This window comes from Babylonia areolata, chromosome 35 (genome assembly GCF_041734735.1).
Source record: "Babylonia areolata isolate BAREFJ2019XMU chromosome 35, ASM4173473v1, whole genome shotgun sequence".
NCBI classification, from domain to species: Eukaryota; Metazoa; Mollusca; class Gastropoda; order Neogastropoda; family Buccinidae; genus Babylonia; species Babylonia areolata.
In genome coordinates, this window is record NC_134910.1 from 13,070,257 (window position 1) to 13,092,179 (window position 21,923).

The 21,923-nt window shown below is 42.2% G+C and overlaps 2 protein-coding genes across 2 annotated transcripts; one reads left to right on the top strand and one right to left on the bottom strand.

The window, feature by feature from the left end:
* Window positions 1-291: 291 nt before the first annotated feature.
* LOC143278121 (uncharacterized) lies at window positions 292-5,838 on the bottom strand. The gene is made up of 3 exons (XM_076583153.1): window positions 5,652-5,838; window positions 3,161-3,236; window positions 292-509 (listed from the first exon to the last, which is right to left on the bottom strand). The coding sequence occupies exons 1-3, from the start codon at window positions 5,722-5,724 to the stop codon at window positions 413-415; spliced, it is 246 nt and encodes an 81-aa protein (XP_076439268.1). The 5' UTR covers window positions 5,725-5,838; the 3' UTR covers window positions 292-412.
* A 5,370-nt stretch (window positions 5,839-11,208) lies between these two features.
* On the top strand, window positions 11,209-20,890 carry LOC143278118 (signal peptidase complex catalytic subunit SEC11A). The gene is made up of 6 exons (XM_076583151.1): window positions 11,209-11,348; window positions 15,836-15,945; window positions 16,632-16,781; window positions 18,199-18,318; window positions 19,024-19,081; window positions 19,785-20,890. The coding sequence occupies exons 1-6, from the start codon at window positions 11,289-11,291 to the stop codon at window positions 19,833-19,835; spliced, it is 549 nt and encodes a 182-aa protein (XP_076439266.1). The 5' UTR covers window positions 11,209-11,288; the 3' UTR covers window positions 19,836-20,890.
* Window positions 20,891-21,923: the final 1,033 nt, after the last annotated feature.

Here is a 21,923-nt window from a genome sequence, read left to right on the forward strand (position 1 = left end):
TTTTTTATTGAGGGAAAAGGAATAGGCTCTTATCAGCCTGTTTTCATCCTGCCCTCGTCCCTCGTAAAGAAAATGTATAAACTAATCTAGGAAATACAAGAAAACTGAAAAAAAAGGGGGGGGGGGAACACACACACACACACACACACACACACACACACACACACACACACACACACACACACAGGGAGAGAGAGAGGACTGGGCAGAATAGAATTAAACTTCTAAACGTTTTCACAAAACTCCATCATCACACCGCAAAAGGGGAAGAAAAAAAAAAATCACAAAAACTTATTTCCGTTCTTCAAAATGTATTGGTCAGCAAAACCTCTCGATCAATCAATCAATCAATCAATGATCGCCAGAGTGTCACGAGGTCTTTACCACGGTAACATCAGCTGTATAATATAGATCAGTTGTTCGCCGCAGCCTTGGGGCCATGACAGTCTGTCACGAGCGTTCCGTCAGGGAGAGTGTAGACAGCGCGACAAGCACCACAGTAATCGTTCCTGAAACAACATGGATGTTACCCGTCACTTCCCAAAGTTTTAGTGGGTTTGTCCTTGTTTAACTCTCTCCATACGAACGGCGAAAGAGACGACGTTAACAGCGTTTCATCCCAATTACCACCATCAAAATATTGCAAGCGGAAGGCTCTTATACTGAAGAGGTGAATGTTAACAAAGAATACCACAATTCTGACGACGGAAGCTAAAGGCTGGGTCATGGAGACACCCACTGGACATCCGAGGGGTCTGCCGGTGTAGAGGAGAAGAGAGGACTGGCCGTACTGAGTGAGTTAATTACTGCACCTATTTCACCATCAATTTGTGTGCATGTATAAAACGATATTACTATTAGTAGATGTTGTAACCCATTTTTAGGCGGATTTTTACTCTTATTTTTTACGTTATTTTACACAATTTTGATACGGATTCAGTCACTACGTGCCACGATTTTGCTTTTTTCCGCTTTTCGTCCCGCGAACCATGGAAACGTAACCAATATGTGCAATAATATAGGATGATAAAAGTGGATACCACGTTTTAGTTTCTCAATGAGGCGTCAATGCGTTCAGACAAATCCACAGTAAAATGAAATATTTTTTAAGAGAGAGAGAGAGACAGAGGGAGGGAGGGAGAGAGCGTAAAGGAAACAGTCAACTGAGAAAAAAAGACTTGATAAGAGCCTATTCCTTTTCCCTCAATAAAAAAGTTTCGATTTCGATTTCGATTTCGATTTCCTTCTCTCTCTCTCTCTCTACGCTACACCACATGTACTGGGCAGACACCTGACTGACCAGCTGCATAACCCAACGCCGCGCGCTTTAGTTAGGCCTTTAGTGCATACAGTACATATATATTTGTGTACCTATCAGAGTGCATTTCTTCGACAGAATTTTGCCATAGGACAACACTATCATTGTCATGGGTTCTTTTTGAGTGCACCGAGTGAGTGCTTCACTCGGGACCTCGGTTTATCGTCTCATCCGAATGACTGACTAGACGCTCAGTTCGATTTTTACAGTCAAATGTGGGAGAAAGGGCGAGACGGAGCTGGATTGGAACCCAGACCAGCAGATGAGCGTCTTAACCATTCTGCCACCTTCCTCCTAAATTGTTGATAATCTGAGTCGATACCTTCTGGGAAATGTCTCCAGGTCAGTCGATCCAAAGTCAATCTTTGGTGATTAGTATCCTACATTCATGGACCGACTACGGCAAATTCACAGCATGGATGAAAGGATATAACCAATGTTAGCTGTTGAAACCCATTTTCATAGTTATGATGCTCAAAGAATTTGAAACAGATTCAGTCGCTATGATTCAGTAGTTATATCAAGGAGGGAGGTTTTTTTTTCGATGGTAACTGACTTTTTTTTTCTCAGTTGACTGTTTCCTTTACGCTCTCTCCCTCCCTCCCTCCCCCCCCCCCCCTCTCTCTCTCTTAAAAACAATTTCATTTTACTGAATTACTTTTTAGGCAAAGATGTCAGTGTCTGATCACTATGCATGTGTGTGTGTGTGTGTGTGTGTGTGTGTGTGTGTGTGTGTGTGTGTGTGTGTGTGTGTGTGTGTGTGTGTGTGTGTGTGTGTGTGCAACAAAAACAACTAAAAACAAAAACAACGACAAAAAGAAAGAATACATAAAATCTGAAAAAAGCAACATCATATAAAGTTGTGTGACACTGCTTCCGAACACAAAAACTGATGATCATGCATGAAAAATATGCAACTGAAATAATAATTTCTTGTTGAGAAAGAGAACGAACGAACAAACTTAAAATTAAAAAAAAAAAAAATTAATGAGGTAAGTGGAACAAGCATGCGCATGTTGTTGTCGCAGTTTTCACATCCAACTCTCAGGGCAAAGATAAACTATGAAATAAAAAATATTCACAAGATAGCAAAAGGTTATAGAAATACATACATGACATTCAAATACACTCCGCAGAGAGAGAGAGAGAGAGAGAGAGAGAGAGAGAGGGGGGGGGGGTGGGAGGGGAGGGGGGAGCGGGGCAGGCAGCCAGGTAAATTATGGATTCGGGAGGTCCCCGAACCTCTCTATACGTCCGTGCTGGTGGACGGACCCACTGATCTAAAGATAGGTGGCTAACGCACAGTGCCTTCTTTGAGCACCTTTGCTAACTGAAGCCAGCAGAAGTGTTCAATCAGCCATTTTGCTACTCGTATCAGTGAAGCGTGAAGCGGTGGCTTCATACATGTAGCCGAGCGCTCAGCTTGCTACGATGACTGTTTCATGGCAGGCTTTCACTTGCTCGCGGTGTTAGTTAAGTGTTCCTCCATGGCAGCAAGTTTGCGCTACGTGTCACTGCACTGTTTTCCTGTAATAACTTTGGTAAATAAACCATTGGCAGATATCAATCAAGACACAACATTTGATATGTTGCGGGGGCAAGCATAACACGATTTCATCGAAGATACATGGTTACAGTTCAGAAACTACCACCAGTTAGCAGACGACTTCTCAAAGGACTGACAGCCAGAAACAAGTCTCAGTATAGCGTCCAGTTGGTTTCAAGTTCAGCTTTTCCTGGCCAGTGAGGTATCCTTCAATTTTTAGAACAATGGGACGGACCCTGGGTTGGGAAGGGAGAGAACTGGAGACTGTCATAGCGGAGAAAGGGGAGATAACTCACGTGCACACGGCGTTTGGGTGGTTGGGACAGTTAGCCACCAGGCACGGTTCCACGAAACAGTACACCGTTTGGCAGGCTGTACACACACACACACACACACACACACACACACACACACACACACACACACACACAGAGTGTTGTCTGTCTTCCGGATAACACTAAGTAAAAGATTATAAATATATATAGAGAGAGAGGGAGAGAGACGGAGAGAGAGAGAGATAAGAAAGAAAAACGAAAGTTGGAGGGTGGGAGCTGCAGCACTACATATAGTTAGTGACAGAGATTGGAGGACGGAGTCCGAATTTCATACAAAGATATCTGGTGTCAGTGACACTGACGAAAATAACTGAAATTGTACTGAAAACAATGAAATACAGTGCAGTAACTTGAAATAAACTGATGTAAGCCGTCGGAATTCAATACACTGCAACACAACAGAACGCAACTCAATACAAAACAACACAAAGACGCAGATCGGCAACACAACACAACACAGTACAACGCAACACTGATAACGCAGTACAACACAACGCAACACAAAACATGACAACGTACTATAACACAACGCACGGTAACGCATCAGCTGCGCTGCATTGCCGGTACGGCTGCACTGCTGTGACACTGCACTTTAATACAATTACAGTACAGTGCGTACATTACAGTACAGTGCAAATCAACGCAATACAATACAATACAATACAATACTCTTCTTCGTTCGTTGGCTGCAACTCCCACGTTTACCCGTACGTACACGAGTGGGCTTTTACGTGTATGACTGACCGTTTTTACCCCGCCATGTGGGCAACCATACTCCGTTTTCGGAGGTAATACAATACAATACAATACAATACAATACAATGGTGGTGGTGGTGTGTGTCCATCGAGATCGATGATGACCATCGTTGTCATCCAGCTGGGGGATGGGGGGAGGGGGGGGGGATGCTCATGAATCTATCTGTGAGTGCGCAGATGGCTGAATAGTCCAATCTGCGCACGAAATCACCAGTCCCGGAAGGGAGCGGTGAGAGTGCCAGTTTAGTCGCCGGCAACCCGACCCTGAACAGGTTGTACTGGATTTCAGGTTACCAGTAGCAGATCTAGAATACAATACAATACAATACCGCAGTACAATGCAATACAATAAGAAGAGGAAAATAACACTCAGCGAAAAGTTCGTGCAGGTCTTATCAGTCACGAATGTGACCTCGGATGTGACTTTGATTCCATTTCATCTCAGCTTATCTCTGGGTCACACCGGGAGACAGGTCATGAAAGTCGTCATCACTGAGTTTGACGTTTGAATTAAATCACAGTGATGTGTGTGTGTGTGCGCGCGTGTATGTATGTATGTATGTATGTGTGTCTCTGTGTGTGTCTGTGTTTAAAAAAAAATGTGTGTTTTTATGGAATATATTTTTTTTTAATCTAAGCAAAACCCCCCACCTTTGAAAGGGTGAAAAAAGAAACAAATAAACAAAAAACAACAACAAAAACGAAACTGGTGCAGAACAATATATTATGTTCATGAACATATTGATTCTATGTTGATATTATAGGCCTTTAATGTAAGAACCTTCTTTGGAATGGTTAAAAAAATTTTTTTTTAAAAACCCCGATGCAGAACGATACATATTCATGAACAAATTGATTCCATGACGACATTGTACAGTGTAAGAACCTTCTTTGGAATGGTTAAAAAAAAAAAAAAAAAAAAAAAAAAACCCGATGCAGAACGATACATATTCATGAACAAATTGATTCCATGACGACATTGTACAGTGTAAGAACCTTCTTTGGAATGGTTAAAAAAAAAAAAAAAAAAAAAAAAAAAAAAAAAACCCGATGCAGAACGATACATATTCATGAACAAATTGATTCCATGACGACATTGTACAGTGTAAGAACCTTCTTTGGAATGGTTAAAAAAAAAAAAAAAAAAAAAAAAAAAAAAAAAAAAAAACCCGATGCAGAACGATACATATTCATGAACAAATTGATTCCATGACGACATTGTACAGTGTAAGAACCTTCTTTGGAATGGTTAAAAAAAAAAAAAAAAAAAAAAAAAAAAAAAAAACCCGATGCAGAACGATACATATTCATGAACAAATTGATTCCATGACGACATTGTACAGTGTAAGAACCTTCTTTGGAATGGTTAAAAAACAAACAAACAAAAAAACAAAAACAAAAAAAAACCGATGCAGAACGATACATATTCATGAACAAATTGATTCCATGACGACATTGTACAGTGTAAGAACCTTCTTTGGAGGCATGTGAACCCCACCCCACCCCGGCCAAAAAACAACAACAAAGAAACAAACAAGAAAAACCTGGTGCAGAACAATACATATTCATGAACAAATTGATTTCAAGATGACATTGTGTAACGTTAAGAGCCTTCTTTGGAAGGGTTCACAAAACAAAAACAAAAAAAAACAAAAAAGAAGAAGAAGAAGAAAAGAAAAGAAAAAAGCGATTAAACCTTGTGCGGGTGCTGCTTGGCAGGCAGTGAGAGCCATCAGGCAGCCCAGCAGAAGCAGAAGACCCTTGACCATCGTGCTGAAGGTTCCAGACTAGACAGGTGATCTTCAAGAACTTATGATGACGACGACGACTGTGAAGATATTGTCAAAATCACTGTCAAAGTGCGTGTTAGCGTCAGACAGACGACGTAAGTTACAATCTGAGCGGTGCTGGCAGATCTTGCACGCGCCTTTAAATAGTATAACGCACGGGGCATGCGTATGTTGTATATTATGACCTCCGGTGGGGTCGGTCGGCTTGTCTTATCTTGTTCAGCGTTAACTCTTTCCATACGAACGGCGAAAGAGACGACGTTAACAGCGTTTCACCCCAATTACCATCATCAAAATATTGCAAGCGGAAGGCTCTTATACTGAAGACGTAAATGTTGACAAAGAACACCACAATTCTGACGACGGAAGCTAAAGGTTGGGTCATTCAGACACCCACTGGACATCCGAGGGGCCTGTGTAGAGGAGAAGAGAGGACTGGCCGTACTGAGTGAGTTAAACCAGTCCGGAGCAGCGCTAGCTTTCTCCATCCCCCCCTCTCAGATCCCTCTCCCCCCCGGCTATTTATTACTATTTAAAAAAAAAAAAAATTATGTACTTATGATATCGCGGTGGCCCCTTTCATCCTATCCATTAAAAAGTCGCAGCTCTCTCTCTCTCTCTCTCTCTCTCTCTCTCTCTCAACACACACACTACCCCTTCCCGTTTAAAAAAAAAAAAAAAAAATTGTTATTCGTATATTTCATTATGTTTTATTTTATTTCTTTTTACGCCGGCGTCCCCTATCCTCCTATCCATTAAGACTGAGTTTGGCCACCTCTCCTGTCTTTTCCGTGGGTCACAGTGAGCTTGAGCTTGAGCACGGTTGTTTTTTTTTGTTGTGTGTGTGTGTGTGTGTGTGTGTGTGTGTGTGTGCGTGTGTGTGCGTGTGTGTGTGTGTGTGTGTGTGTGTGTGTGTGAGAGTGTGTGATATTTTTTTTCGGGTAGAAAGACTGACAACACACACACACACACACACACACACACACACACACACACACACACACACATGTAGACCTGTCTGAATAGAAGACTGAAGGAGTGGGGCAGAGTGAAAGAGAATTGTGGGCACAGAGAGAGACTGGGAGAGAGGGAGAGAGAGAGAGAGAGAGAGAGAGAGAAGAAGAAGAAGAAGAAGAAGAAGAATGCAAGAATTTTAATGTACGGTCACCGACCTATATATATATATATATATATTTAGGAGAGAGAGAGAGAGAGAGAGAGAGAGAGAGAGGGAGAGAGAGAGAAGAGTTTTCAGAAGAAGAAGGAGGATAAGAAGAAGAAGAAAGAGAAGAGTTTATGAAGAAGAAGAAGATGAGTTTTAAGAAGAAGAAGAACGCAAGAATACTATTGTAAGGTCACCGACCTGTATATATGTAGGTGAGAGACAGACAGACAGACAGACAGAGGGAGAGGGAGACTCAGAGAGAGAGAAAGAGAGAGAGAGGGGTGTGTGTGTGTGTGTTGGGATTTCAATTTTATTTTGGCCATGGATATTTCCAACCTGGTCCATTGACGATAGCCCGTTTTACTGTCTTTCACATGGTATGGTACTGTTGGAAGTCGATAGAAGAAAGAGAGGAAGAGCGAATGCCCGGGGGAAATGGTGATGGGGTGTGAGGTGGAAGAGGAAGAGTTGCAGCAGCAGCAGCAGCAGCAGCAGCAGCAGAAGAAGAAGAAGAAGAAGTAGAGACACAACACCAACTTTCATATCTCCAACAACACAATTGGTACAGCGGCTAAAACTCAAGTTAGATGGAACATGAAGTGAAATAGCATCATGCTCTAAAATCTGGTTTGCACACAAATACTTTCGTTCGCATGGTGACCTATTATCAATCAGCATGGGAAACACTGTATCCGTTGCCACCTGGGAAACATGGTAAACCTTGAAAGAAAAAGAAAAAAGTGACACATTTTCGAGGCGTTCATGCAGTTTTGACACGTTTGACTGATTCAAGATAGACACGCAAGCGTCAAATGTTCGCAGTGCGTGCTATGGTTCCGGGTCAGTTTTTCCAGCGTTCCCCTTTCCTTCCCACTGAGATAAAATGACTTCGTGACGTCCAGATTTCAGTCAGGTGTGTGTGTGTGTGTGTGTGTGTGTGTGTGTGTGTGTGTGTGTGTGTGTGTGTTTATTGCACTGAATGCTTGGTTATTTACAGTTTACTGAATGGTGTGTTCATGCAAATAAATTGTTTTAGACTATAAATAAATAAATAAACAAAGTCAAAACTCGACTTTTTTTTAATTCAAAAAGAAAAAAATTGCTTTTTTCACTGATTTCTCTGTCTCTGTCTCTCTCTCTTTATGAAAGTAATTGAACTGGAATGTTTAAGAAAAATAAAACCAAACAAGAGACAGAAGAAAGAGGGATAGATAAATATCCTGAAAAGGCTATACCAGTGCTACACTGATTGATCGATTGACCACGTGCGTGGATCTGCATAAAACTGAAAACGGTAGAGGAAATGGGTCAGTGAAAGCGAATGGGCGGTTTCAGTGATGCTTGACCTGCACATAGATGGGCGCAATAGTCGACTGAGTGGTTCAAGTGTTGGACTTTCAATCTGAGGGTCCCAGGTTTGAATCTCGGTCAGGCGATTTAGTGTGGGTAAAGTCGGGGTGGAGATTTTTCCGATCTCCTAGGCCAACAAAAAATTATGTGCATACCTGTTCATTTAGTGCCTGATCCCCCTTCGTGTGTTTACGCAAGCAGAAGATCAAATACGCACGTTAAAGATCCTGTAATCCATGATGTCAGCGTTCGGTGGGTTATGGAAACAGGAACATATCCAGCATGCACACCCCCGAAAACGGAGTATGGCTGCCTACAGGAGGGGTGAATAAACAAAACGGTCACAATCGTAAAATGTTACATGTCTGTCTGAGTGTGTTTTTGTGTGCGCGCCTGAAATTAAATCAAGTTGAATGACACAGGAAACGAATATGACTCTGAGCCTCAACTGGCAGCCGTCAGTCGGCTCTACCCAGGTAGGCAGCCTATTCTACCAATGACCCCGCGTTTGTAAAGCGCTTAGAGCTTGGTCTCCGACCGAGGCCGGATAGGCGCTGTATAAGTATCCATATAATTCATTGATTCAAAATTAGTTAGTGAAACTGACACTGTTGCCGGGGAGGCGCGCCATCAGAATAAAAAGCAAAAGCTTTGACTTGTGAGCACTTCTTGTTAAACGGAGCAACAGGGTGACTAGCTGCTTAAAAATTGTTGCTGTTATATATTTAACGTCAGGTCCTCATCGACCTTTCAAGTTAACTTGAGATAGCATTTCACTGAGAACAATCAGACAAAAGATAACCTTTACTCCAAAGTCACGGTCGATTACTGAGGCCCGTAGTAAATAGCCGTATGAACCGATGCACTGAGCAACATAATTATGTGGATATCAGGGATGAAAATAATATAAAAGAAACAAAAACAAAAAACAACACTGAACAAAAACGTATTGGCAGCTGAAATCAAACTTGATATTCCAGTTCCAAGATTTCATACAGCTACATCCCGCTTTTCGTAGGCCGGTGACAGCCAGTCTCTGTCAACGTAAACAGTTTTGACCAGATGTAAATATCATTACCTGTGTGAGCAGACGTAAAAATGTTTCGTCTGGGCTTCACTGAGGGTCGCGTCAAAATGTGCGGACTTACCGTTGTTCGCGCAACAACACATTACGGCCGTTGTTAGCGCAACCAACACATTTGCAGTATTTAGAAAAGAAAGGGGGGTGGGGGGGGGAGAAAGAAAAAGAAAAAAGAAAAAGAAAAAAAAACTTGGACTAGGAAAGAAAGAAAAAGAAAAAAAAAGGAAGAAAAAGAAAAAAGAAAGGAAAAAAAAACTTGGACTAGGAAAGAAAGAAAAAAAAAGAAAAAGAAAAGAAAAGAAAGAAAACAACAAAAACAACAACTGACAACAGACTCGGATACACAGTACGCCGCGTAGGTTCACGGGCCGCTGGTGATCGAGAGCATTCAAAATCCTTACATGTCATGCGAAATCAGTTTAAAATTGCCGCCATCTTGCAATGTCAGAGTTCAAGCTGGGTCAGTCACAGTGACAGCACTGAGATCGACTGATGGTGAAAATAATCATTGTTTACTTAAAACAGACGATAGAGCTTCCTTACATGTTTTCTATTATTATTTTCTTCCAAGCGCCTTGTAAAACGAGTGAAAACTTACATGGTTTCAATGTATGGGGTTGCGATTATTATTTTTGAAATGATGTAAGCGAAATTTAATTTGCTGCGTTCAGAGCGCTCTGCACGCACTAGTGGGCTACGTTCACTGGCAGGTCATATTGTGCACTCACTCCTCCATCTATTACTAAGATCTTGCTGACACATTGCTGATACCGTCGACTTCTCAGGATACCTCACGTCAGAAGTAAGACCTATGGACACAGATCGTTTTCTTTTCAATCGCCAAAGACGTGGAACAAGCTCCCTGATAACCTCCGTCGTTCTGATTCCCTCGCATCTTTTAAATCTAGTCTCAAAACTCACCTTTTCCCTCGAGTCAGCAGTAAGTTCAATTGTGGCAGGTCCACTTCCTTTGCGTTAGCTGTGCTTGACAATGTGTGTATACATATGTATGTGTACATAACTACATGCATGTACTGTATGAATGTGTATTGTGCGTGCGTGTGTTTATGTAAGTTTGTGCCTGCCTATGTGTGCGTACTGATGATGTGTTAGGGTAACTGTTAGACACACATGTATGCTAAAATGTATGTATGCAGCGTGTGTGTGTGTGTGTGTGTGTGTGTGTGTGTGTGTGTGTGTGTGTAGTCACATTTTGGTGTGTGTATGTAACACAGATATAATGTTTTATGTTAACAAAAGCGTTTTTGTAAAGCACCTAGAGCAGATTTCTGCCGATAGTGTGCTATAGTAGTATCCATTATTATTATTATTATATCATTATTATTACATTCAAACATAATAGACGAGCATCATCAGTAGTGTAATACTTTTCTTTGATGTTTGCTGCTGTACCACCTTGTGGTTAGGTACCATTTGAATCGCTGGTGATAGTCATGCGGTGGCTAGCATCTGAATGCAGTCAAATTTGATTCGGGGATTTTATTCACTGATTATTTTTGTATCAGTTTGACTTTTTTTTTTACTTGGCTGTATTGTTCCTGTTTCAGTTCTGGTTTTTTTTTTTTTTTTTTCTTTCATTGTTTTCAGTTCACACACACACACACTGCACACACCATCATTTGGAACTTCAGTCCATCTTCCTTTTTTTGTTGTTGTTGTTGTTTCCCCTGTTTTTTCCTTCGTCTTCCTCCATCAACTGTTCCTTGGAGGATTGTTTAAGCAAGGCTATTGGGTCTTGTTACGTGGCCACACCAACGTAGTTTACTTTTCATGTTTGCAGATCTTAACGGAGTCCATTGTGCTGCGGGGTGCACTTTTTTTTGGTGCAGATTTGTTAAAAAGTCGATTCTGGATACACATTCTCGCGAGAGATTGCTGTACGAGAACACGCGTCATCTTTGCGGCTCTGGTGTAGCAGATATCAAAATGAGTGGGTTACTAAGTTTCGATTTTCTGGACGATGTTCGTCGCATGAATAAGCGACAGGTAAGTGAAGAAAAGAACTATCGTGCATTTGTCTTTGTTTTCTTTTGTTTTCTTTCTTCAGTGCGTAGGTGCTGATTTCACAAACACACACCGACACAGAAAAACAAAAAGCTTACGTCTGCTCGCCAAGTGTCAGTCCATATGTTAACATAGGCTACATGAAATAGTACATGTGTTTTTGTGTCTGCTTTAATATTTCACTGACTTAAGATTATATTACACACAGTCAGAATAAATTAAGATTGTTGAAATCTTGATGTTATTTCAGGCAATCAGTGTATTGTAAACATACCCGCCCACGTGTAAAAACTCAAGTTCGTCTGCTACCATTTGCCAGCATCCGGATGTGCATAGGGCTTCTTCTTCTTCCTATTAGGAGTCCACCCACGGTCATCACGTTGACCATTCTGACAGCATAATGGGGAGGAGCGCAGCAGCATGACCCACCTTCCTAGGTGATGGGATGAAGGGGGTAGAAAGATGGTGGGCCCATGGGGGGGGGGGGGGGGGGGGGGGGGGGGGGGGGGGGGGGGAGGGGAGCCATCATCTGTTTCAGGCATCAGGACCAGGCCTTTCCGGCCCCCGGGGTCAGGCCCCGACTGGCAGAGCCCTAGTCCCACACTTGACTTATTTTGGATGATGGCGGGGCTTTACTAAGACATCGGGTCATCCTTGAGGCAAAAGCCTCAAGCCAAGGGAAGGGGCGGTGACAGTAGCTTCTGGTAGTGAGTTCAACTCTCTGATCGTACGTGGCAGGAATGAGAATATCCGGTAGTCAGTGCGGCATGATGGTATTCTGTACGCTTGGTTGTGGCCTCTCCCTCTTCTGTTCTTTGGTATGAGGTTGTTCGTTTCAACTTTGGCCAGGTTGTGACGGATTTTGTAGAGCATGGCGAGTCTAGCTGATTTCCTTCACTGTTGTAGTTTGGGCCATTTTAGTTGTTCCAGCATATTTCCGACACTTGAGGTGTTTCTGTGTTGGTTTAGGACGAATCTCGCCGCTCTGTGTTGTACTGCCTCGAGCTTGCTGATGTCGTCTTTTTGGTGGGGGTCCCATACAGTGGAGGCGTACTCGAGGATGGGCCTGATGAGGGACTTGTAGGCTCTTTCTTTGATGGTGGTGGAGCCGATCTTCAGGTTCCTACGAAGGAAACCCAGTGTGCGGTTTGCCGTTGCAGCTACGGCATCAATGTGTGCATCCCAGCTGCTGTTGCTCTGTACCATCACGCCGAGGTACTTCGTGGAGCTGACTGTCTCTAGTGTGTGTCCGTGCAGTGTGTAGGAGCTCTCCCTCACTGTTCTACATCTCGTCATGTTGAGGACGTTGCACTTCTTCGGGTGGAACGACATGTCCCACTGGCTCTCCCAGTCTTCCAGTCAGTGCAAGTCCTCCTATAGGATGCCCTGATCCTCGATTGATGCGATGTTTCTGTGGAGAAGAGTGTCATCTGCAAAAAGGCTTGGAGATGAACTTCCTTCCTTCCGTTGAGTGATCACAGTCAAGACCTGACTGTTCTATCACTGAATAAAAGGGGTCTGCGGGAGATACATTTAGGTCTACATAGGTTTCTTTAAAAAACAAACAAACAAGGAAAGGTATATTTTGGTATTTATATCCTGGACACCATCGACGTGGAGGTGTCGACTGAGCTAGTCTCCACAGCTCTCTGGGGCAAGGTGTTCCAATCCTGGATGGTACGTGGGAGGAAACCAGCCTGCCTATATCTAGTTTTGCAGAAGATTTGTTCCAGCTGCTCAGTGTGGGTGCATCGCTGTCGTGGTGGTGGTGGTGGTACCAGATTTTCTTTCAGTGAATCCATGCTTACATAATTACGTTTGATTTTATACAGCATGGTCAGTCTGGCTGCTTGGCGGTGTTGTTGCAGGGAGGGCCATCCAAGGTCTTGTAGCATTGCTGATACGCTTGAGGGTTTTCGGTAGCGTCTCAGCACAAATCTGGCTGCTCGTCTCTGGACTGCCTCAAGTAGGTCAATGTCCTGTTGTTGGTAGGGATCCCAGACTGATGATGAATATTCCAGGATGGGGGCAGACAAATGCCTTATATGCTAGTTCCCTGATGGTCTTGGAACTAATTTTTAGGTTCCTCCTCAAAAACCTAAGGTCTTGTTTGCTTTGGTGTAGATGTTCTCAATGTGCTTTCTCCAGCTCAGGTCTTTCTTTATCGTGACTCCTAGATATTGAATGGAGTCTACCCTGTGTAGTGTTTGTCCGTGGAGCGTATATTGATGCTCTTTTGGGCTCCTGCTTTTTGTCACGATCAAGGTGTTGCATTTGCCAGGATGAAAAACCATGTCCCAGCTCTTCTCCCACTCAGCGAGTTTGTTGAGGTCTTGTTGTAGCTGGGCTTGGCCCTGGGGTGCTGCTGTTACTTTGTAAATTGCAGTGTCATCTACAAACAGCCTTGCTTTTGATGATAAGTTCTCAGGCAGGTCGTTAATATACACTAGGAAGAGGCATGGTCCCAGTACTGATCCTTGGGGTACTCCGGAACGCACATCTGTGTAACTGGAGCTGGCTCCATTCACTACCACTGCTTGCCTCCGGTTTCTGAGGAAATCTGTGATCCACTCTTTGGTCTGTCCACAAAACTCCGTAGTGATGGAGTTCATGCAGGAGTAGGCTGTGGTTGACTTTGTCAAACGCCTTAGCAAAGTCCATGATATTGATAAGGACATTTGTCTGTTTTCCCTGCTCTGTGCATTCCAGGAGCTCGTCAATAAATTCCAGGAGCTGGGTCTTACAAGATCTTCTCTTCCGGAAGCCATGCTGTTCTCCTCGTAGTATTCCATGTCATTCTAGATGTTGCATTATTGCTCTGGTGATGATGTGCTCCATGATCTTACAGGGTATGCTAGTTAGGGATACTGGGCGGTTGTTTGCTGGATCATATTGCTCTCCTTTCTTGAAAATTGGAGTGACATTGGCATCCTTCCAGTCAGATGGAAAGGGATGACTGGAATATTGTTGTTAGGACTGGGGCAATTTCTGATGCCAACTCTTTAAGTATACGTGGGCTGATGTTGTCTGGTTCACTTGCTTTGTCTGGCTTCAGTCCCTGCAACAACTTCTTTACTCCCTCCACTGATATTTTGATGTTCTCTAATTCGGGGAAGTCTACTGGTTTCATGTTGCGTTTCTGGGTGAATTCTTATGTCGAGTACTCATTTCCTTTGCTGAAGACTGACTGGAAATGCCTGTTCAGAATCTCAGCCTGTGCTGAGGGGTCTGAGGTCAGGCTTCCGTCACTCGGCATCAGCCTTCAGTGGGGCCACTCCTGTAAAAGGCTTCAAGATAATTTAAACTAAAACATGAGAGAAATAGGTTGTGATTATGGACAACTGTCTTCATGGTGCACGGGTCACAGAACTGCAGGCAAATTGTTGTGTAACTGCAGGCAAATTAATGTGTTTTTGGACTTGTTCCCTCAGCTGGTTCGAGTCTAATGCTGTCTTCAAGTCTTGTGAAGAAAGAAATTCTAAAGTGTTCATTGTTCTGAGTGTGTGTAAGGCACTTTGTAACTGTTGGGGCTGTTTCAGTATTTGTGGTTGCCATGTTTATGATAATGACTGTACATGCCTAATACAGCCTCTGCCTTCTGCGTTCTCGTGGCAAGGCTGTTAACAAACCTGCATCCACTCTTTTGCAGAATGAAAGTCACACATCTTTACAATTTTCAAGTAATTTCTGAAGCTAGGGGTTTGAAGAATGCATAGAAACATAAATAGTGTGTTTGAATATATCTTTTGACAATAGCTGAGTAGTTTTAAGCATTGGACTTGCAGTCTGAGGGTCCCGGGTTTGAATCTCTGTTCTCAGTAGTGGCGCCTGGTGGGTAAAGGGTGGAGATTTTTCAGTCTCCCAGGTGAACATGTGTGCAGACATGCTTGTGCCTGAACCCTTTTTGTGTGTATATCACTATATGCAAGCATAGGATCAAATATGCATGTCTAAGATCCTGTAATCCATGTCAGTGTTAGGTGGGTTGTGGAAACAAGAAAATACCTAGCATGCTCACCCCTGAAAATGGGGTATGGCTGCCTACATGGTGTGGTAAAAAGTCATACATGTAATTGTAAAAGTCCACTTGTGTACAAGTGAACAAACGAAGAAGAAGAAATCTTTTCGAACAGTTTTCCAAAAGGACACTGCTGACATTTTGATTTTCAATTCCAATGTGCTGGAATTCTTGAATACTTTTTAAAGCTATGAATCATGGCATTCAGTCACAGAATTGTGATTATTATATTCCCTTAGATGTATGATTATCATGTGTTCATGTGTATCATGTGTGTTTGTGTATGTGCAGGCATGTCTGTGTGTATGTGCGTTCATGTGTGCGTATGCATGTGCATGTGAGTGTGTATGTGTGTGTATGTAAAAAAAAGCTGAGAGGTTTCAGCAGCTTTCCATTCATTGACAGGATTGATTCATTGAATGCTGATTTGCTGTAAATAATTGTGTTCCAGTTGTACTACCAGGTGCTTAACTTTGGGATGATTGTATCATCGGCGCTGATGATATGGAAAGGGCTGATGGTGGTGACAGGCAGCGAATCACCAATTGTGGTGGTGCTCAGGTAGTGTGGAGAGTCAGGCAGTGTTGTGTTGACACTGATGAATGACTGACGCAGTGCTGTATCTGCTCAAGGGTTATCCATGGCAGTCACACACACACACACACACACACACACACACACACACACACACACACACACACACACACACACACACACCTCTATGTGTATTAATACTCATGTGTATCACATATACAATCACAAAAATGAAAAAAAAAAATCAAACAAGTGTGACGTGTTTGTAACTGTTACTGAGATTTGGCTTTTGCCACATGTACATTCATATATGATTTTATTTAATTATGACTATGTGCAGATGAATTTGTTGACTCGAGTATTATGATTGAATATGAAATATCATTGGTTCAGTGTGTTTTCCATTTGTTGAAAAGTTAGCAGTGAAAATATTTACAGGTAAGTTAGCATTCAGTGTAGTTAATATACTTGTAAGTATGAAGAGAACTTGTACAATGATTCAGGAGGTAATTTTGATCATTCTGATAAAGAAGAGACTGAGATTTGTTGTTCCTTTTTCATTCGTTTGTATGTTGAGTGCTTGTGAAATATTCACTTATTGTTTTAAGCAGATAGTTGACAAATCACAGAATTAATCCGTTTGTTTCTGTGTGAAAGAAGAACTTATCATGCATCAGTCTCTTGAATTTCATGCAGTGTTGTTGATGTTTCAGTGGCAGTATGGAGCCAGCCTTCCATCGCGGGGATCTGCTGTTTCTGACCAACTACCGGGAGGAACCCATCCGTGTGGGAGAGATTGTGGTGTTCAAGGTGGAGGGACGAGACATCCCCATTGTGCACAGGGTGCTCAAAGTGCATGAAAAGTGAGGGACGTTCTAAAAATGATAATTATTTGTATTTATATAGTGTGAATCTTATCGCAGAGACAAACCAAAGCGTTTTCACATTAGTCATTCACACACATGAATAACTCAAAACTGGAGAAACTGAAGACCAGGAAGAGGCAGGGGAGGCAGGCTATCTTGGGAAGAGGTGGGTTCTGTGAGATTAAGTTCATGTATGTGTGATAGTCTTGTCAGACTGTGACCATCAGAATACCAGGGGGAGGCCAGAGCTGTCCTAACTACTTGGCCTAGAATTTGAGAATTGTGGAGAGCATGTTGTCCACATTACATGCCCTCTCTCTCAGCCAAGAGGGTTTGAGAACATTTGGCATCGGGATAGTCCCCAAAGGACAACTAGCCCCCAAGGACTGCAGCACTAAGAGCCAGTGCAGTCTTGCCTCATTGTTTGAGAGTTATTATCCTTCACAACAGACTAGACTGTAAGTGAATTTCCACTGCATTGGACAAACCGTTGATCCATACAGTTCTCACTTTACTTTGTTGTTAGCCCAACTTAAAGTTCATGTCAATCTGTGATAAAAGCTGAGCTTTGAGCTCAGGTGAGATTAAATACAGTATTGCAATCAGGATGATAGTAATGGCTTAGAATTTGATGATGATAAAGATAGCCTAATCTTGATTTTGGATGACTGATGATAATTTAGACTCCAGCAAAGCATAGCATAAGGCATACCAGCCACCGTGGCAAAAGTGGTTAGCATTGCAAACTGACAGTTCAGAGGACGCAGGTTTCTAGCTTCATCAGAGGTGGGTTTTATCGGCTGTGGCCAGTTCCTACACCCAGTCAGGTGTGCCTTGGGTTATGAATGGGAAGCGTGGGACCACACAGCCGAGGGTCTTCCTTTTCATGGATGGGTATTTGGGGGCATTGCTCAAATTTTTCTGACAAACACTACAGGTATCATTTGAGCCTGGTGGATGCTGGGAAATGGTATGAAAAGAAGTTTAGACTTCAGTCATGTCACACAGTCCCAGACTTAGAACTCCCCCATCTTGCTTCTTGTCAGATGGCTTTAGTGGTCGGCGAGGCTCTAAGCACCATAATTTGATTTGAATGGATTGAATCTGCTCCTTGTCATCGTTTGATCATTAATTTGATGAAGGTAGAAAAAAAAAAGTGACTAATTCTGTGGTCTTTCATTCAAGGCAGATGATGGGTCAGCAGAAAAAAAAAGAAGAGAGTGAAGCACAATGCATATCTTGAGTTAGACACACACTGTGCCCACGGCTTGGCTTGCGTACCGAATGCAGTTGTCGTTCTGACAGCATTGAATGTTTACTGTCCCAGAATTGAAAATTGAACACATTCATGCTGTTGTTTCTTTTCTTTCCTGAAGTGACTGACTAACATGATTTTTATAACCTTGGTCTGCAGGGAAGATGGGACTGTGAAGTTTCTGACCAAGGGAGACAACAACTCGGTGGACGATCGGGGACTGTACGCACCAGGGCAACTATGGCTGGACAAGAAAGACGTCGTGGGGAGGGCCAGAGGGTCAGTGCTTCCTTTCTGACTAGTCTTTTTTTTTACTTTCAATCATTTGCTGCCTGCTGCCTTCCCATGGCTATATTTTAACCAAAGAATAATTCCTGTCCTGTGCAAACTACAACCCGCCTGTGCGGAAAAAACGAAAGTAGCTCTATGGCTAATAACCTCCTGTTAGAAGATTACCTCCCTTCTGTGTCCTGACTTGTGCCCTCTTTTTCTGGCAGCTGTCTTGCATCCTACTCTTGTGCTCTTCACATGGATTAGTGGGGTTTTTTCCACATTTTATCCTTTTCTGTCGATCCTTTGACACTCTTATTTTGTAAAGTTCTTTTTTTTTTAAAACGCGGCTGTTGCAAAAGTTAGCTATTTTAAAAAACAAATGTGTTACTTGTGACACTGAATAAAGATGCATTCAGCAACATCCCATCCCTGTTAATCTTTCGTATTTCTTGATTGCGAATTTGGTGGCTTACCAGTCTCTGGTACCCACTTGAAATCCTGCCATCAGTGCTGCTGTTTTAAAACATGAAAAAAAAAAAAAAATGCTGATCATAGGATGTGATCTTAAGCAAAGCGAGGCATGTTTCCAGTGAATGTTTTGCTTTGAGTGATCTGTGTCAGGTCTGCTATATGTTCACAGTACAGTGAATGACCAGCATTGGGCTACATGGAGAGAGAAGGGGATGGGCATTGGTGTGTTTTGTGTTTCAGGTTTGTGCCTTATGTTGGGATAGTGACCATCCTCATGAATGACTACCCCAAGTTCAAGGTGAGTGAGCCGGTGGTCTGCCTTGTTTCACAGTTTTCAAGTTGTGTTTGTGTGAGCGTGTGTGTGTGAGTGTGTGTGTGTGTGTGTGTGTGTGTGTGTGCACACATGTATGTATGTGTGTTATCATATGTTGTGTATGTACGTGAAACATGTACAAGAAGGCAGGATGTTGCTGTTGGTCACGAAAACTGCATCAAAGTGTGTTCTTTATTAGGTTGTGTCAGAAAATGATGTAGGCCCCTCCAGAAAAAAGTTTAGTTTTCCGATGGACTTGCCTGTGTAAGAGAGCTCTCCTAGGTTTATTGTTTTATTTGTTTGTCAGTTTATATCATGTCAGTGGATTATAAACCATTTGTGTGTGTGTGTGTGTGTGTGAAATTACTGGGTTTTTTTGTGTCAGAAAGTAAACAGGTTGATCATTATGAGGAAAAGCAAATTTATAATGCAGTTGAATACATGATAGATCTGAGTTCATTTTGTGTATTGTCACTTCCTCCTCATCCTTTCACTTCTACTGTTAGTTTAATTTCTTGCACATTCTGTGCATGTGTTAGTCATCTACCTTTCTCCATTGATGATTTGGTTGTTTGTTTTTTTAATTTTTTTATTGGAAATTTAAAGCAGGTTGTCTTTGCATTGCTGTTATTTGTGAAGAATGTGTGCTGTTGGTGGTGCTAACTCTTGTCAACTTTGTGTTTTTCAGTATGCCGTCCTGGTGTGTTTGGGAATCTTTGTTCTTGTTCATCGGGAGTGATAATCAGCGTGGTTGGACCTTGTAGGGGGCACTCACCTCCTCAGCATGACAGACAACTGTGCCAGCCCCTGTTTGTTGTCTCCCTTTGGTCTCTCACTTTCTCTCTCTCTCTGTTTTTTTTTCTCTCTCTCCAGTAATTTCATTGTTGGTCAAGGGTCATGGACATGGGCAGGTCAAGGTAGAATGGTTACCCAAGCTCTCCATTTGTGTATGTGTCAGGAAAATGTGTGTGTGTGTTAGTGTGTGTGTGTGGACAGGATTGTCGAGATTGAGGATGAATCTTCTGATGCTGGGTGTTATCTGAAGGAATCACACTTACGTATTATCATTATCAACACACCGAATGCATGTGCACAAGTGTTTGTATTCATGGAATGTGGTTCCATGTGGGTTGTGGTATATCAGAGCGTGCTTTGTGTGTGTGTGTTTGTGTGTAAATGAGTTTGTACAAGATTTATACTTTCTGCACTGCACCGCTAACTTCAAGGTGAGGTGTGCAGGAAGGTGCGGCGTGAGATAAAGGAATTGTCTTGTTCCCTGTGGAAAGTCCAGGAAAAAAAACAAAAACTGTACTGTCCAAATTGGTGCAATGACTGTTCACTGGATGGATATCTAATGTTTTAGTTAGCTGTTTTAAAAATCAGGTGATGGATATTACTCTGTAAGAATGTATGGTATTACTGACATGTACAACCTGTTGTTGTTTGTTAAGTGTGAAGATCTGTGAGGTGTGTTAGAGATGAGTTGATGATAATTTGTTGTGTAGGGCAGAGTAGTCTCTCACTGACACCACATGCAGACAGTGATTTGCAGCATTGAAAATGGTAAGACGGCTTGTCTTTGTCATTGTAAAGAGTGCAAATGTGTTTTGGTTACGCAAAAAAAAAAAGAGAAAAGAAACAAACAGAAAAAGTCGTCTTTGGTGAAGCTTTTTGCTGAGTTATTATTGTTATTGGAAGTCAGTTTAGTTTTTGTGTTGTCACCAAGTTTTAGACATGTAAGTGTATTAAGTACTATCAAAAATATGATGCCATTAAATACTTTGAAGTTTCAAATTGCGATTTGTTCATTTTTGTTGTTGTTTATTTTTCCACTTATTGTCTTATCTTCTGTAACACAGTTGTTGAAGTATTAACTGTTTCTTCTCCATAACTACATATGTACTGCAAATCTGTGCCAGAACTACATGGGAACTCTGGACTGCTGGGTTTGACAGAACAAGCCTGGTTGTGTCTGTCAAGGTGGGTGGGGGTGGGGGTGAGTGGAGTGGTGGCTTAGTGGTAACATCTGCTTAGAAAGCGAGAGAATCTGAGCACACACAGTTGAATCCCACACTTAACGGTCGATCCTCCCAGTCCACTAGACCTTTAAGTGGCGGTCTGGATACTAATTATTTGGACGAGACAAAAAACTACAACTGTGTTCACTTTGAGGGTGTTTCTTGTCATATATCTGCCATTACGTATTTGAACTGATACATTTATAAACTCTGCCGAAAAGTTGTCTGAACAAAGGCAGTGCAAACTCAGAGAAGCCAGTTATGGTGGTGGACTGCCCATGACGTGATATGACCACCTCGCTCTGCGAGAATCGAAAAGTCCACCATGGAAGTGGGCCTGCACACCCTCACCTCCCTAATTATTAAACAGAAAACAACAAAAACAAAAAATCACAGAAGAGCAGAAATCCTGTAAACACCTCATTCTAGACACATGTCATATATAAAGTAGACTCTGTTCCAATCATAAACCACTGTTTAATATATGCACAAGTTTGTTTTTTCATCCCTGAAGGATGAAGGATAGGGAAATACATGCACAGATAATTTCTTAAAATTCAGCATTTCAACATGGAATAATATTTCATTTTTCTACAGTTTACAGAAGAACCATTTCCATTCTGTAAATGTGACTATTCAAAACATAACCATTCTTGTTACACTAAACAAAAATGCACTGCAATCAGTCCTGATTGCTTAGTAGTGATACTGGGGCAACTGCACATCCTAAATCCTAAGTGAACAGTTTAACACAGAAAGACCAAGACCAGCATGTTATTGCACTAAAGAAAGAGATCAACTCAGGGCTG

Excerpts from the sequence above, each read along its gene's own strand:
- LOC143278121 (XM_076583153.1), bottom strand. The coding sequence starts at position 5,724 with ATGGTCAAGGGTCTTCTGCTTCTGCTGGGCTGCCTGATGGCTCTCACT. Across the intron at positions 3,237-5,651 it reads CCAAGCAGCACCCGCACAAG|CCTGCCAAACGGTGTACTGT; the intron begins GTTTAATCGCTT and ends GTGTGTGTACAG. Across the intron at positions 510-3,160 it reads CACCCAAACGCCGTGTGCAC|GAACGATTACTGTGGTGCTT; the intron begins GTGAGTTATCTC and ends ATGTTGTTTCAG.
- LOC143278118 (XM_076583151.1), top strand. The coding sequence starts at position 11,289 with ATGAGTGGGTTACTAAGTTTCGATTTTCTGGACGATGTTCGTCGCATG. Across the intron at positions 16,782-18,198 it reads GTGCTCAAAGTGCATGAAAA|GGAAGATGGGACTGTGAAGT; the intron begins GTGAGGGACGTT and ends CTTGGTCTGCAG. Across the intron at positions 19,082-19,784 it reads ATGACTACCCCAAGTTCAAG|TATGCCGTCCTGGTGTGTTT; the intron begins GTGAGTGAGCCG and ends TGTGTTTTTCAG.